The sequence below is a fragment of the Calypte anna genome, chromosome 25, assembly GCF_003957555.1.
Source record: "Calypte anna isolate BGI_N300 chromosome 25, bCalAnn1_v1.p, whole genome shotgun sequence".
NCBI classification, from domain to species: Eukaryota; Metazoa; Chordata; class Aves; order Apodiformes; family Trochilidae; genus Calypte; species Calypte anna.
Window position 1 is genome coordinate 443991 of NC_044270.1, and position 13273 is coordinate 457263.

General features: G+C 43.9%; 1 protein-coding gene across 2 annotated transcripts in view; it reads right to left on the bottom strand.

Annotated features, from left to right (window-relative positions):
• ASH1L (ASH1 like histone lysine methyltransferase) overlaps positions 1-13227 on the bottom strand; it is a 51875-nt gene extending 38648 nt beyond the window's left edge. Inside the window, exons 1-2 of one of the 2 annotated variants that reach the window (XM_030465182.1) lie at positions 13018-13227; positions 5059-5578 (exon numbers count right to left, since the gene is read on the bottom strand). In XM_030465182.1, coding sequence (XP_030321042.1) covers positions 5059-5478 — 420 coding nt within the window. In that variant the 5' untranslated portion in view covers positions 5479-5578; positions 13018-13227. The remainder of the gene's footprint in view (positions 1-5058; positions 5579-13017) is intronic. The other variant, XM_030465181.1, reaches the window with a different exon arrangement.
• Positions 13228-13273: the final 46 nt, after the last annotated feature.

The window sequence follows — 13273 nt, forward strand, 5'->3', positions numbered from 1 at the left end:
TGCAAGGACTACTCAGAAATCACTAGGTTAATAAAAATAAATCATTAGAAGATCCCTACCATCACCCCAGAGGTCTCCAAACAAACTGGTGCTGCCAGCTGCTTCACCTTCACCTTGCACTGCAAGCTGGCTGTGCCACACCAAAGTCTAAACCAGTTTTCATGGGATTACATGCATTTTTAGTCAAGATTTCTCTGTGTTACTGTGGCTTTCAGGTGGTGGGTTTCATCAAGGTGCAGAGCTGCTGAAAAGGTCTCTGTTCCACTATATTAAAATATTTGTTCTGCTTTTAAAATGAAAACATTTATCCCTGTGCAATCTTCAGCTCCAACTGCCTGGCTTAAAACTCTTTCTAACAAAAGAATTACCCATAGCAATTCCAGAAAACATCTAAGTTTTCATAAAATTGATTTTATTGTGAATTTGAAATTGCTTCTGCAGACAATGTTTCTAGAGCTGCATCCTTAACTTGAAGAACAAAGATTCTGATCTATTTTAATATAAACTATTAGCAGGTTATAATCAACCAGAATCATCAGACACCAAAAACCAGATTTTACTTCTAAAAAAGGTTTCATTGTCACATGATCTCAGGGTTTATTATTACTAGATTATTATATTCTGTTGTTTTTAGTATTTATTTCCAAAAAACCTTAAGAATACACAATCCTTCACAAGAACAAGGGCATTTCCCAACAAGTCTGTTGTAAAATTCACACTTCTCACACCAGAACAAAATTAGAAAATGCAAGAGAAGTCTCTGCTTCCAAAAGCTGAAACAGAGAGAAGAAAACAGATTGGTGATAAAAATTTTGTTTGTTAATTCTCATGAGACCTACAAGAAAGATTTTTAGGTGTCCAGACACACACATGGAGATTCACTGAGTTTTTTCTTTAATTGTGCTTCTGGTCAGTGCACAGATTACAATTCCAAGAAGCATCCTGAAGAATCCCAGGAATTGCCTGTGCTGTTGTTACCATCAATGGGCCCAGTTCTGTTCAATATCTTCATTGATGATTTAGATGAGGGGATTGAGTCCACAATTAATAAATTCACAGATGACACCAAGCTGGGGGGAAGTGTGGATCAGCTGGAAGGCAGGAGGGCTCTGCAGAGGGACCTGGACAGACTGGAGAGTTGGGATGATCCCAAGGGGATGAGGTTCAACACAGCAACCCCATGGGGAGCTCCAGGCTGGGCACAGAGTGGCAGAAAGGGAGCTGGGAGTCTGGATTGCCAGGAAGCTGAAGAGGAGGCAGCAGTGTGCCCAGGTGGCCAAGAAGGCCAATGGCATCCTGGGCTGGCTCAGGAACAGCGTGGCCAGCAGGTCCAGGGAAGGGATTCTGCCCCTGTGCTCAGCTCTGGGGAGGCCACAGCTTGAGTCCTGTGTCCAGTTCTGGGCCCCTCAGCTCAGGAAGGAGATTGAGGTGCTGGAGCAGGTCCAGAGAAGAGCAAGGAGGCTGTGAAGGGATCCAGCAGAATTGCTGTGAGGAAGGGCTGAGGGAGCTGGGGGTGTTGAGGCTGGAGAAGAGGAGGCTCAGGGGAGACCTCATCACTCTCTCCAACTCCCTGAAAGGAGGTTGGAGCCAGGGGGGGGTTGGGCTCTTTTCCCAGGCAACTCTCAGCAAGACAAGAGGGCAGGGTCTCAAGTTGTGCCAGGGGAGGTTTAGGTTGGAGATGAGAAAGAATTTCTTTCTGGAGAGGGTGATCAGGCATTGGAATGGGCTGCCCAGGGAAGGAGTGGATTCTCTGTGTCTGGAGATATTTCCAAAGAGCCTGGATGTGGCACTGAGTGGGCTGGGAACCACGGGGGGAGTGGATCAAGGGTTGGACTTGATGATCTCTGAGGTCCCTTCCAACCCAGCCAATTCTATGATTCTATGAATGTATTCCACACAAATTCCCCAAACAGGGAGTGAAAGTGTGTCTGCTGTTTATTTTTCAACACCACGACTTGTTATTCTTTTCTAAAAGGAAGTTGGAGCTAACTACCAGGAAAAAAATGACTCCATGGAAGCAGTCTCCAACAAAAACTTATGTCTCAGATCCTGCAGAAAATATTCAATTCAACAAGACAAGACACTTCTTTAGCTTTGTTACTTTTTTTTTTTTGCTTGAAAATGTTCACCTAGTGGCTGTGATTTCATCAGCAAACTTTCCTGTAGAGCTTCCCTACATAACCAAGGGCAAGAGAAAGGACTGCAGAAATCTGCACTCAGCAGTTTGACAAAGAAATAAGGAGATGGAGCATGTTCCAGCTTGTTTCACAGTTTTAGAATTACTGCAGGCTGTTACCATAGCTTCTTGCTCTCCTATTTTCTAAAACTTTAGTGATGCAAAGGTACCCTGGCCATATATCTGTCTGTCACTTCTGGAAGAAAGAAGCCCACGTTTCATATTCAGTGTTAAAAAGCAAACTGAGTGTTGTTTTGCTATTAAAGGAACTTCTAATTTTGTTTCTCTTAACACCTGGCAATCTGAGGCATTTCTAGGACTCTCTTTTCTGTTATTTTTTCTTCAGAAGCCTCTCAAGCTACATTATTGGGGGACAAATTGTAAATACCCAGCTCACCTGGGTCACCTCACCCCCTTATCTCCCAGAAATAGGGATAAACCCTCTGCTAATGTAACTGGAGACACTGCCCAAGTTTTATGAGACCTTTCAGCAATAAACTAGAGAAAGAAGCAGGGCTGTCACAGATGTCACTGAGTATTTTCCTACTATTTAATTTTGATGCTGATATTCCCAGGAGCTTTCTCCTGCTTCTCTTTGTGTCTTAATGGTGAAGTGAGTATACTGCAAATGCTCAATTTCCATTAAAATCCCTCATTCCTCCTTTAAAAGGTCAGAGAGTTCAGTTTCACAGCTCCAAGAACTGCCACACCTTGCTCCAAATTGCTCCTACATTTGCTTTTTTTCCCCTCCTCTCCACAGAAAGATGAAGAGATTGCTTTCTTTTTTCCTGAAGTGCAATTTGCAGTGCTAAAACTTGCTTTATTTCATTGCAGCAAGAAAAAAAATGAACAAATCTCTCAGCTATCATATTCAGAACATGCAACCAGTTGAAACCATTTGTTTCTAGAAAGCCACTTTTTAAACAGGCTTGCTAGAAATCAGAAGGATGCTGCAAAGCATCACTTCTAACAATCCCAAGTGCCACGATGGCAGCAGGGAACAATAAGAAGAACTTGAAAACCATTTAGGTACAAATGGAGACAGAGAGCAGAGTATCTAAAGTGAATAAGCATTTGCCAGGGATTTTAAATGATCTTCAGCAATGCAAATTGAAAGATCTGAGCTAATTCACCAGCCAAGGAGCAGGAGTAACTCCACTTAGAAGAGAAGGAATTAAAAAGTGTTATATCAATGATATAACTTTAGAATATTTAACAATATTAGTAATATTTGTATCCCAATATTCTGATTTCCATTTGAAATACACTGGATCTCCTGAAAAAAGAGCTAGGAAATAAAGATATCAAGGATGGAGAATCCAAGCTGTCACCACCTGAGTTTAAATATTAATTATCCTCCCTAGTGAAAGTTCCCAGGTCATGATCTCTGGATGCACTGGGAATGCTTCCATCCTTAATGGCTCTCTCTGCTAGTAAGAGGTTTTGCAGTTGCAAGCACCACCTCAATTTGGACCTCAAGAGAGATCAATGATTGGATATTCCAGACTGGCCCAGTACTGACCTCACTGCAATACAATCTTGTTAAAAAGGGAAAAAAACAAAAAACAAAACCAAAGAAAATCAGTGGTTTTAGTGACAAATTGGGATCTACTCTTCCTATTTAGAATGGTTAAAAAAAAACCAACCCCAATGCACTGTAGAGTCTGCAAGAAGTAATTTTAGTCATTACCAGCACACTTCTACTCTCAGGGCATATTTATTATTTCCCTTTGAACATCCTCGAGGAAAACTTCAGTCTGGGTATGCAGAAAGAAGAAGGTTTTGGTGTGTCAGACAGATAACAGCTCAGCACAAGGTAAAGAAATTTTCCTTCCCTTTGGAGAGGCTTCACCTTATGAGATAAGCCAGGAGAGATTTATGCAGGTAGCCTCATGACTAGGACATGGGTTAGAGAAGTGAAAACCTTGAAAACAGGAGCCCCATGAACAGAAAACCCAAGTGAAAGAAGGATTTTAACTTCCAGGGACTTGTGTTCTCTTGAGGAATTGCCTGGTGCTGCACCAAAGCTACACAAGGAATGAGCAAAGAAAGTGGGAGATATAAATATGGAAACACAGGAATGCAGGGAAAACCTTCAGCTTTCAATCAGGAGGAGACAGATTATGGGAGGAATATTCTAACATTTTCTTATTTAGCAAAACTTTTATGTATATTGGAAAAAAAAAAGAGCATGCTGTAACAAAACACTTCTGAAACTGAACATCTCTGCAACTCTGTTTGTAATTCTTGCCATTTATCTTATTTTGCCTATCTGCTCTTGCTTGTTACATCATGTAGATCATAAAACCAAGACATCCTCAAGGCAGGGCTATCTCCTTACATTTGGAAAATACCTGGCACTTCTCTCAAGCCACTGCATTTAGCCAAACTTCATCATGGGGCAGTTTTCTAATGTAGCTGGAAAAGGATTTTTTTTACTTTTCAGGCACTGCAGAGTGTCAGCTGAGACCCAGCAAAACCAACAGTTCTAACAGGGATTAAAAAAAAACACCACATCCAAGCACAGCAAATATCCAGCTCCATTTAAACAGCCATGACTCCCCACTTCCTTCTGTATCAGAGACTAAAAATCAGACTTTTACTTTTCAGAAATTCACCTATGGCATTGACTTCATGTTAACATGGGAATTCTGTTCCCCTGCTCCTAAAGAAACAATGTTGGCAAGCCCTGAGAGAGCTAAAGCATTGTTTGGTGTTGATGGAAATGGAATCAAACCATTTCTTTCTAACTTCAGAACCCTGAGTATCAGAGATTACAGGGAAAACCAGCAGAAGATGATTGTGCAGGGATGTCAGAAAGCTTTAAACACAGTTTAAATTTACTTTGGCTTGGTAAAACACTACCTAAGCCCACTACTCACTTGTTTTGAAGGACAGTGCTCATTCTTCTCATCTGTCATCTTCCCACTCTTCTGTGCCCTTCTTGGTTGCTTGATGCTGGTTTTTATAGCAGGCCTGCACACATAATTCTCAAGGTTCTTGGGAGGCTTTTTGGTTCGTTTTGCTTGAAGACCAATCTTCAGTTTCAAGTTTCCCTCTGAAAAGTTTGTTTCTTTTACAGAAAACTGCTGCTGGGCATCAGTCAGAGCCTCATTCTTCCCATCCTCAGGACTGTTCCCCTCCCAATTCTTCCTCTTGCTGTCGTCTTCCTCCTTGGTGCAACTTTCTAGCTCTACTTCTTTTCCCACCAACGTGCCAATGTTTACTCCAGAGGGGCTTTTCCCAGAAAACCCTTCAGAATCAGAACCCAAGCCTAACATAGCAGTACTCCGAGGGTCCATCACAGGGGGAATATTTGCCTTCAGGTAATTTGAGGGAAGATTTACAGAGATATGTTCCACAGAAGATCTGTTCTACTACTGGCAGCCAGCATCTTTTAGTCTGAAGAAAGGAAAGAAAGAGAGAAGTAAACTTCAGTTTTCTAGCAGAAATGAAATGCATGCTAAGAAATTAATTGGAAAGCAAAGAATCCTCTCTCAGACAAGCACAATTACACAGCTGATGTTTCAGAACACCAACCCTTCCTGTAACCTGCTACAAAAATACAATTCATCTGTAAAACCACTTGTAGACAATAGGAAATCAAAAGTATGTGACTATGACAGAGTTTCCAGTTCATCCACAGGACACTTTAAACGATAGTTAAGACTTTTGGTAACTTTAAATAAGAAATAGAGTTCAGCTACTCCTGGTTCTACAGCTCTTACTCTGGACCCACTGAACCAGCTGAATCTCAGGGGTGATGCAGCTAAAGAAACCTGTGCTCCAGCATCCAAAACCCACAGACAATCCAGTTTGAATCATCTGAACCACTAGGAAAGTTGAGCTTAACCCAAGTATGCTTTGGTTTCCAAACATGCCACAAAATCTGTTCTTTAGTCGAGGACTTTCCATAACTCAGGAAGGATGTGAGAACAGAAGAAAAAATGGAAAAACACCCAACCCAAAGCCCCAGAAAGCAACAGACCAAACAAACCCCCCCCAAAATACATTCACACACTAATTTGTACCTCTTGGAGCACAGGAAGAGAAGTCCACACTTCTACTACCATCTATGTCACCTGTTTATCCTAAGATATTAGAGGAAACTTCATCTTAACTTCCAGAAGAACTAAAGCAAAATTGATTTTTGACTTTGAATGAACCCCTAAAGAGAGGGTTCAGATCCCTGGCTGACACCCACAGAGTGCCAGCACAGCCTCCTGTGCTCACACACAGCCCCCCAAGCTGCTGTCTCCCTCCCTGCCAAGGAACAAAGAAAACTGCTGCACCCTATTTCATTTTTATCCATGGAAAGAAAAATCACCACAGGCAGAATCTGCTAAGATACAAACCTGGTAGCATTTGGTATCTACCAAAGAGGAGAAACCATGGGTTAGAAAGGAGATTTTTGATAGGGAGACAAATAAGATGGAAAAGACACAAATCATGTTTATAGAACCAGAGATTTGAGACTCAGAAACCCTCCAAAGGACCCAGTGCACAGGGTGAGCAGGAATTACTTGGGACTGAAAAACTATTGGGTCTTTCTGACACTGCAACACCTTGTCCATGTGTCCACCTAACCCATCAAACCACTCCAGGAGAGAAATTCTCCTTTTTCAAGTTCCAGAAGCAAAACCAGAAGAATTCCTGAGGATATATCTGTTTCAGGGACATTCTAAGCAGAAAGTGTTGAAATATTTTCAACATTTAAGTATTTTGTTTTCAGAAATGTTGATGAGCAACAAGAAACAGGTCTGAAAAAACATCAGGATGCTTCAAAGAGCATCAGAGGAACTAAACCAGCAAGATTTGCTGCTCTTACCTAGGCTCCTCACTACAAGGACATTGAGTTGCTGGAGCATATCCAAGCTGAGGAAGGGTCTGGAGGAATATTGAGAATGTTCTGTCTGAAGAAAAGGAGGCTGGAGGAAGAAAGTTGACAAATGGACCCATCTCAGAGAAACCAAACTGATCCTCACAAGGTCTGTGGACATTATCAGAAGGGATTTCTCTCTGCAGTTCCAGCTTTTCAACTAAGAACATTCTGACAATTTAAACCTGGTATTTATTACTGAGGAGACCTGAGGTAATTAGATAAAAATCTGCATTTTACAAGTAGAAAAGATGGGCAGAGTGACACAGGGGGCTAGAAAGCAAGGCAGAGACAGTTCCTAGTTCAAGGCCCAATGTTCAGTCCATTAAATTACAGCAGGTTACTGGAAATGGGCTTTCTCCTCCTTGCCCAAAGGAAATCTGTCCAGCAGTAAAATAAGTCTAAGCTAACACAGGAGTTTTTATTATCCAAGTTCAAGAAAAGGAGAGAATCCTCCAGGCAACCACACAACTCTCAGATCTGTGTTCACACAACTGCTTCATCCTCTAAGTGCCTGAACAGCTCCAAGACTTCAGTCATTTTCTTACAATTAAAATTAATTAGTAAATTTCAAATCTGAAACCAAATTAGATTGAAACAGCACCATCTATACTCCATATTCCTTTAATTAAGTATTCAAATATTCAAATAAGTAACACCACTGATACATTGACCTCAGCAAAGTGCACACTGAGAGTTAGAGAAGAACTGAGCTAAAATCTTATCCTGAGATAACTCAGCATCAGGAACTACCCCAGAAACAAAGTCACAGACTTGATGGCTCTCATAAACACAGAGCAGGTCATTTTATTTATCCATTAATTCCTCTCTACACAGACAACAAAACTGCTAATCCTGGACCTAATCATAGTTTTGCCTCGATTCCTGTAATCTTCTTCTGACTCTCCAATTACTCCACTTTAATTCAAAGAAAATGCATCTGCCAATTTGACCATTTTCATAACTGATTACAGCTCATCTGAGTCCCAAGCACTCTTTTTTTTCATTATCTCCTCAAGTTCAAGCTTCCTGTCACTGTATTCAAGGTGTGGGCAACTGTCCTTTGGTTCTTCACTTGTGCCTGTTCCTTTTCACCACTCCATGTGTCTGGGTGTCCCCCCTGATTTATTTTTTTTTTTTTATTTTAAGGCAGACAATTGATTTCTCTCTGCTGCTCTTCACACTTTGGACACCTTGCCTGCATCACTCCATGGGATCTGTACCCTTCTTTTTGCAGGTGATGCCTTAAAATGGCCTGGTTGGTGTCAATAAAAAGGAGCAGCCAAATGACATCAGCCCCAGGGCAGGGGCTGCTTGCAGGAATTTACTCTGAAAACTCAACAATTTGCTACTTTCAAGACCATTTTTACCATATTTACCTCTGTCATAGAAGGGTTTTGTGTCTTGACTTTCAGCATTTTTTCTGGTGTTTTGCAAGTCTCGTTTTTAATTATTCTACAGGGCAGAAAAAAATGGGCTGGGGACTTGTGAAGGATCAGCTTTGGTGACACTGAGCCCTAAAGGAAATCTTTGCCTGTTTCCACTACAAGGATTTGCACAAGAAAAGCACTCTCTCCATCTGCTGTGCCCTGTAAGATTCAGGAGAAATTACAGCAGAGGAGTCTGATTGCCCATAATTAAGTATTTTCTCTGCTTCCATATTGTCATTTAATCTCAGTGCTCCAGAACTTCTGAGACTCCAAAGCACAGCTATCATCAAGCAGCATGGCATTCAACACCAGACCAAAAACTCTGCTCAGCAATTCCTATCCCCTTGCTCACATTCTGCAGACCTACAGCAGGTTGTGGCAAACAACATCAAGACATTTCTGATGACAGGAAGGGCCATTTCGTTGGGAAAATCTGTTCCAAGGCTTCATAGAATCATAGAATTGGCTGGGTTGGAAGGGACCTCAGAGATCATTGAGTCCAACCCTTGAAATTCATCCTGATTTTCCTACAATTTTCATCCCTGGGATCTAAGCCTAACATAAATGTTGGGAGATTAAGAATCATCTAGGACCAAATCTCTTACAAATTATGATCCTAATGTCCTAACCCTCTCCTTAAGGAGCAGAAACCATTAAGCTTCCAGTATCTCATCAAGCAGGTTCTTGACTCAAATCCCTCCTGGAATGGTTCTTCCCCAAAAAGATTAACCAGGAAGCATTTTAAAATCCATTTGGAGATGTGCTACCTAGAACTAAAGGGTGTTAATTAATTAATGAGCCTCCTAATGCCATATATATAGTTTTAATAACTGCTGTTCATTCCTATCTCCCCACTGACACATCCAAAGCTCTTTTTGTCTGTTACCTGCTAAGATTTCTCTTACTCTGACTGCTTTTCCACAAAAAAATATCAAGGCTTGACTTCTACTTTCAGCTCCTAGAGCTGTTCTCTCCCCCAGCCCCCTCAGCAATATCAAAAAAGGGTTTTTTTACCTCTGTCCAATTTACTAAGTCATCCTCATTTCTGCTACTGCTTTTGTTGACAGTCACAGACTGGGATTTGAAATTTGGAAGGTGAGCATTAGTCCTTTGCTTCTTTCCATTGCTTCAGCTCCAAGGAACATTAAAATAAAATTTAGCTGAGTGTCTGAAATCCCAGATCACCAGCAACTCCAGAGTTTCCCAAAATCCCTTCTCATATTCCTTGTCTTCCTTCTGCTACAGAAAACAGCTACAACACTCCAAAGTTCTTTCTCAAAAAGAGAATAAAATGGATCATGAAACCCCCCACTCTATTTTCCCACATCACATAACCTGAGAGGCAACACAGAGCCCTGGAAGCCTCCAAGAGACATTCAAGGAGCTGGGATTACCTCTGGGAATAGTTTTTAATTAATTAATTTATTTTTTATCAGAGATAAAGTTACTGTTTGTGTTCTATGAGGTGACAAACAGAATATTGTCCAAACAGAACCTGTTAGATGTGGGTTTTAACAGCCAGAAAACAACAGAGTACCTGTTCTGTCAAGGATAATATTCTACAGAAGTCTTCAAGGCAAGGGCAGTGGGGGCCATGTGTGTGTGGAGGGCAAACACCAAGCAGGACTTTTTTTTGCTTTTTTTGGGGGAAAAAATGCAGAGGAGAGAGAGGATGAGAGAGGAGAGACAGGCTGAGGCTGTGTGAGGATGCTTCAGTGGGGAAAAAACTTTGTAAACAGATCTAATGTTCCCTTTGGTGCCTTCATCTTACTTCTGCTTTAACTGAGAAGTTTGGAAACAAGAGTCCTTTTCTGATCCTCATCTTCTTGGGTTGCTATTCATAAGCAAATTAATAGGAAATTGCTAAACATTGCCTCCCAAAAACCCCTGTGTGATCAGACCAAAGGTTTATTTTGCCTTCTGCTGTGAGTCCCAATATTCTTACCCAGTACTGATAGCCTGGGGAAATGTATTTAAAAAAAAAACCCCAAGATATGCTGTGGTAATTCCACTAAAATATTCCCCCAGCCTCTAAATTTATGATTCAGGAACTTCCTGCAAGGAATGGCTCTACCTCTAATGATATTAAATGGATTTTTCTGTGCAAAACCCTGTTATTAATACCCAAGACAATGTAAAGGACATGGTAAACCAGTATTTCCCCTTTAACTCCTGGCCTTTAGTTATGCCAAAAATACCTCAGTGTTTGGTTGGCCACATCACACCCCAGGTAATCTGGGGTACAGAAAATGAGGAAGAAATAACAGATTTTCCACATTTCATTTGCATATCAGATTTTTTTTTTTCTCTTTTCTTTTTGAAAACTCTTGAGCTAAAACCCAGAACCACATCAGAATGGAAGAAATTCGTCCAAACTGGCAAAAAAGTTGAACTCTTTGTCAATGGCAGCACAAATTTGGTTCTTAAAGTCAACAATCCACTTAACATCTATTCAAAAATAACTGTGATGTGGTAACTAAATGTGCCATTTCCATTTTTATCTAGTGACAATAATATTATAATTTATAGCAATAGTTCAAACTGTGTTTTGTATCCTCAAGGACAGCTTAAACTTCTGGCAAAAAAAAAAGAAAGTGAACAAGCTGCTCCTTTTTGTAAATTATGACTCAAATTATTTTCATGTTCATTATCACTCAAACATTAAGTGTTTTAGAGATGATTTTGACTGCCTGTAGCAATCAAATGTAACTGAAGTCCAAAAGGAGTTGCAATCATTTTGTCTTTAAAACCAAGATGTTCTTAGATCCCTTCAAAATAAAATAATAATTAAAAACCCCACATCTTGTGCTCTTATAGCATTTAAAAAAGCTACTGAAGCTTTCATTTTTGAGTAAGAAAGGTTCTTAAGAATTCAAGGAGGCAGACAGATGATGATTTTAGAGCCCATCTCTACCCATATGTTCAACCAGCTGCCAGAACTTCCCCATGCATGCAGAGGCAGAAGCACCAGGAATGATCTCAGCCTCCTCAAGGATGACCATGTGAAACACCAATTCTTGCAGTATTCACCCAAAAAAACCACTTGGCAGTTGGAAAACACTTGGCAGGTGCAGTCTGCACTAATGCAAGGAAAAAAAAAAACCCAAAAAACTAAACACAAAGAAGCCAAAAAGGAAAAAAAAAAAAAAGTTCATCGATTTTGAAAAGAAAAACCACATTTATGTAAATGTATGAACATAAAATCATGGGTTTTTTACCAAATATCCAGTCCCTGCTCCCCAGAACTCTTCCTAAGAAAAACTGGAAACCAACTAGCTCAGGTTTCCCTTCCAGGCTCCTGACAACACTCAACTACCAGGAGAGTGAATGCGTGTCCTGAGGCCATCTGATGGAAACCCACATTCCAAGCTGTCTCCAGGTCTCTGCGAGGTAATTAACAGGGTGAAGGAACCACAAACCAAGGCTGAAACCCAGGAAGTTAGAAAGTCAGGAGTCCATCTAACAGCAAGAAAAGGACAGCAACTCATTTTGGCTCCTGATCTGCGAGATGCCCAAGGCTAAGCTCCGTTAAGCTCAACCATCAAATCCCGAATTACCCTTCATGAAACTCAAAAAAAAAAAAAAAAAAAAAGGATTAAAAATCCAATAAGAGCACAATTTCACAAGTAGCATTTGAGGGGAGGAGGATTGCAAGCAGAGAACTCTACAAACCGCTGACCTAAACTCGCCAATATCCCAGCAAGGAAAAAAAAAACCAACCCAAACCAAACCCTTCCTGCCAGCCCCCTGCCCGCACCCCTCAGCACCCCGCACCCCGGCAGGGCGGGACCACGCACCTCCCACCCGTTCTGCCCTCCAGAAAAAAACCCCAAAGTCTCGGGGCTGCGGAGACTTACGCCGAACCCCCGGCACCACCAAACTTCCCGCAGAAGGCCCCGGCGGGAGCCCCGCGGGACAGCGGCCCCGGTGCCCGCACCCCCGGCTGTCAGGTGCGTTCCCCCCCCCCGCACCCGCGGGGCCCCGCACGACGCATGAGCGCGGCTGTCAGGGCTCTGGCCACCCCCGCAGGGCACAGGCCCGGCTGCGGGCGTCCCGCGGGCACCGCTCCTGTCAGCGGAGCCCCCCGCGCCGCGCTGGCGGGGATACCCCGCCTCCCTCCCCGGCGCGGGCCCGGCTGTCAGGGATCCCCCGCCCCCTCCCAGCGCGGGCCCGGCTGTCAGGGATCCCCCGCCCCGCCTCACGCGAGGACCCTGCCGGGGTTCCCCCCCGCTCCCCTCCGGCTGCGGACCCCGCCGGGTGCCCCCCCCCCTTCCCCCCGCCCGCCACCACCGGGGGATCCCCCGCCGCCGCCCCGCCGAACCCCGCCGCCGGGGATGCCCCGCGCCCGCCACCGTGAGCGAGGGAGGCGCGGCGGGGATGCGGGGCAGGACGCTCCTCGGGCGCCGGTGCGGGGCGGGGCGGCCCCCGCGGCGGCTCCCCAGTCAGCCTCCCCTCCCCCCGGGCTCCGGGCCTGAGGCGGTCCCAGTCCCCGCCCGCCACCCCGCTCGCTCGCTCGCTCGCTCTCTCCTCACCGTGTCAGCGACAACACGGCCGGGGCCGAGGACGGGCTCCTGCGCGCCGCATCTTCCCGGCCGCCCGCACGGACGGGGCCAGGGCGGGACCCGGACCGAGCGGCCGCCGCTTCGGCCCTGCTCCGAGCCGAGGCAGCGAAACCAAAATGGCGGCGGCTCCTGCTCCACCGCGAGCGAGCGCCCGGCGCCCCGCCTGCCCCGCGCGGGCCCCGCCCCCGCACGGCCACACCCCCCCTCCGCGCGCGCTGTGGCCCCG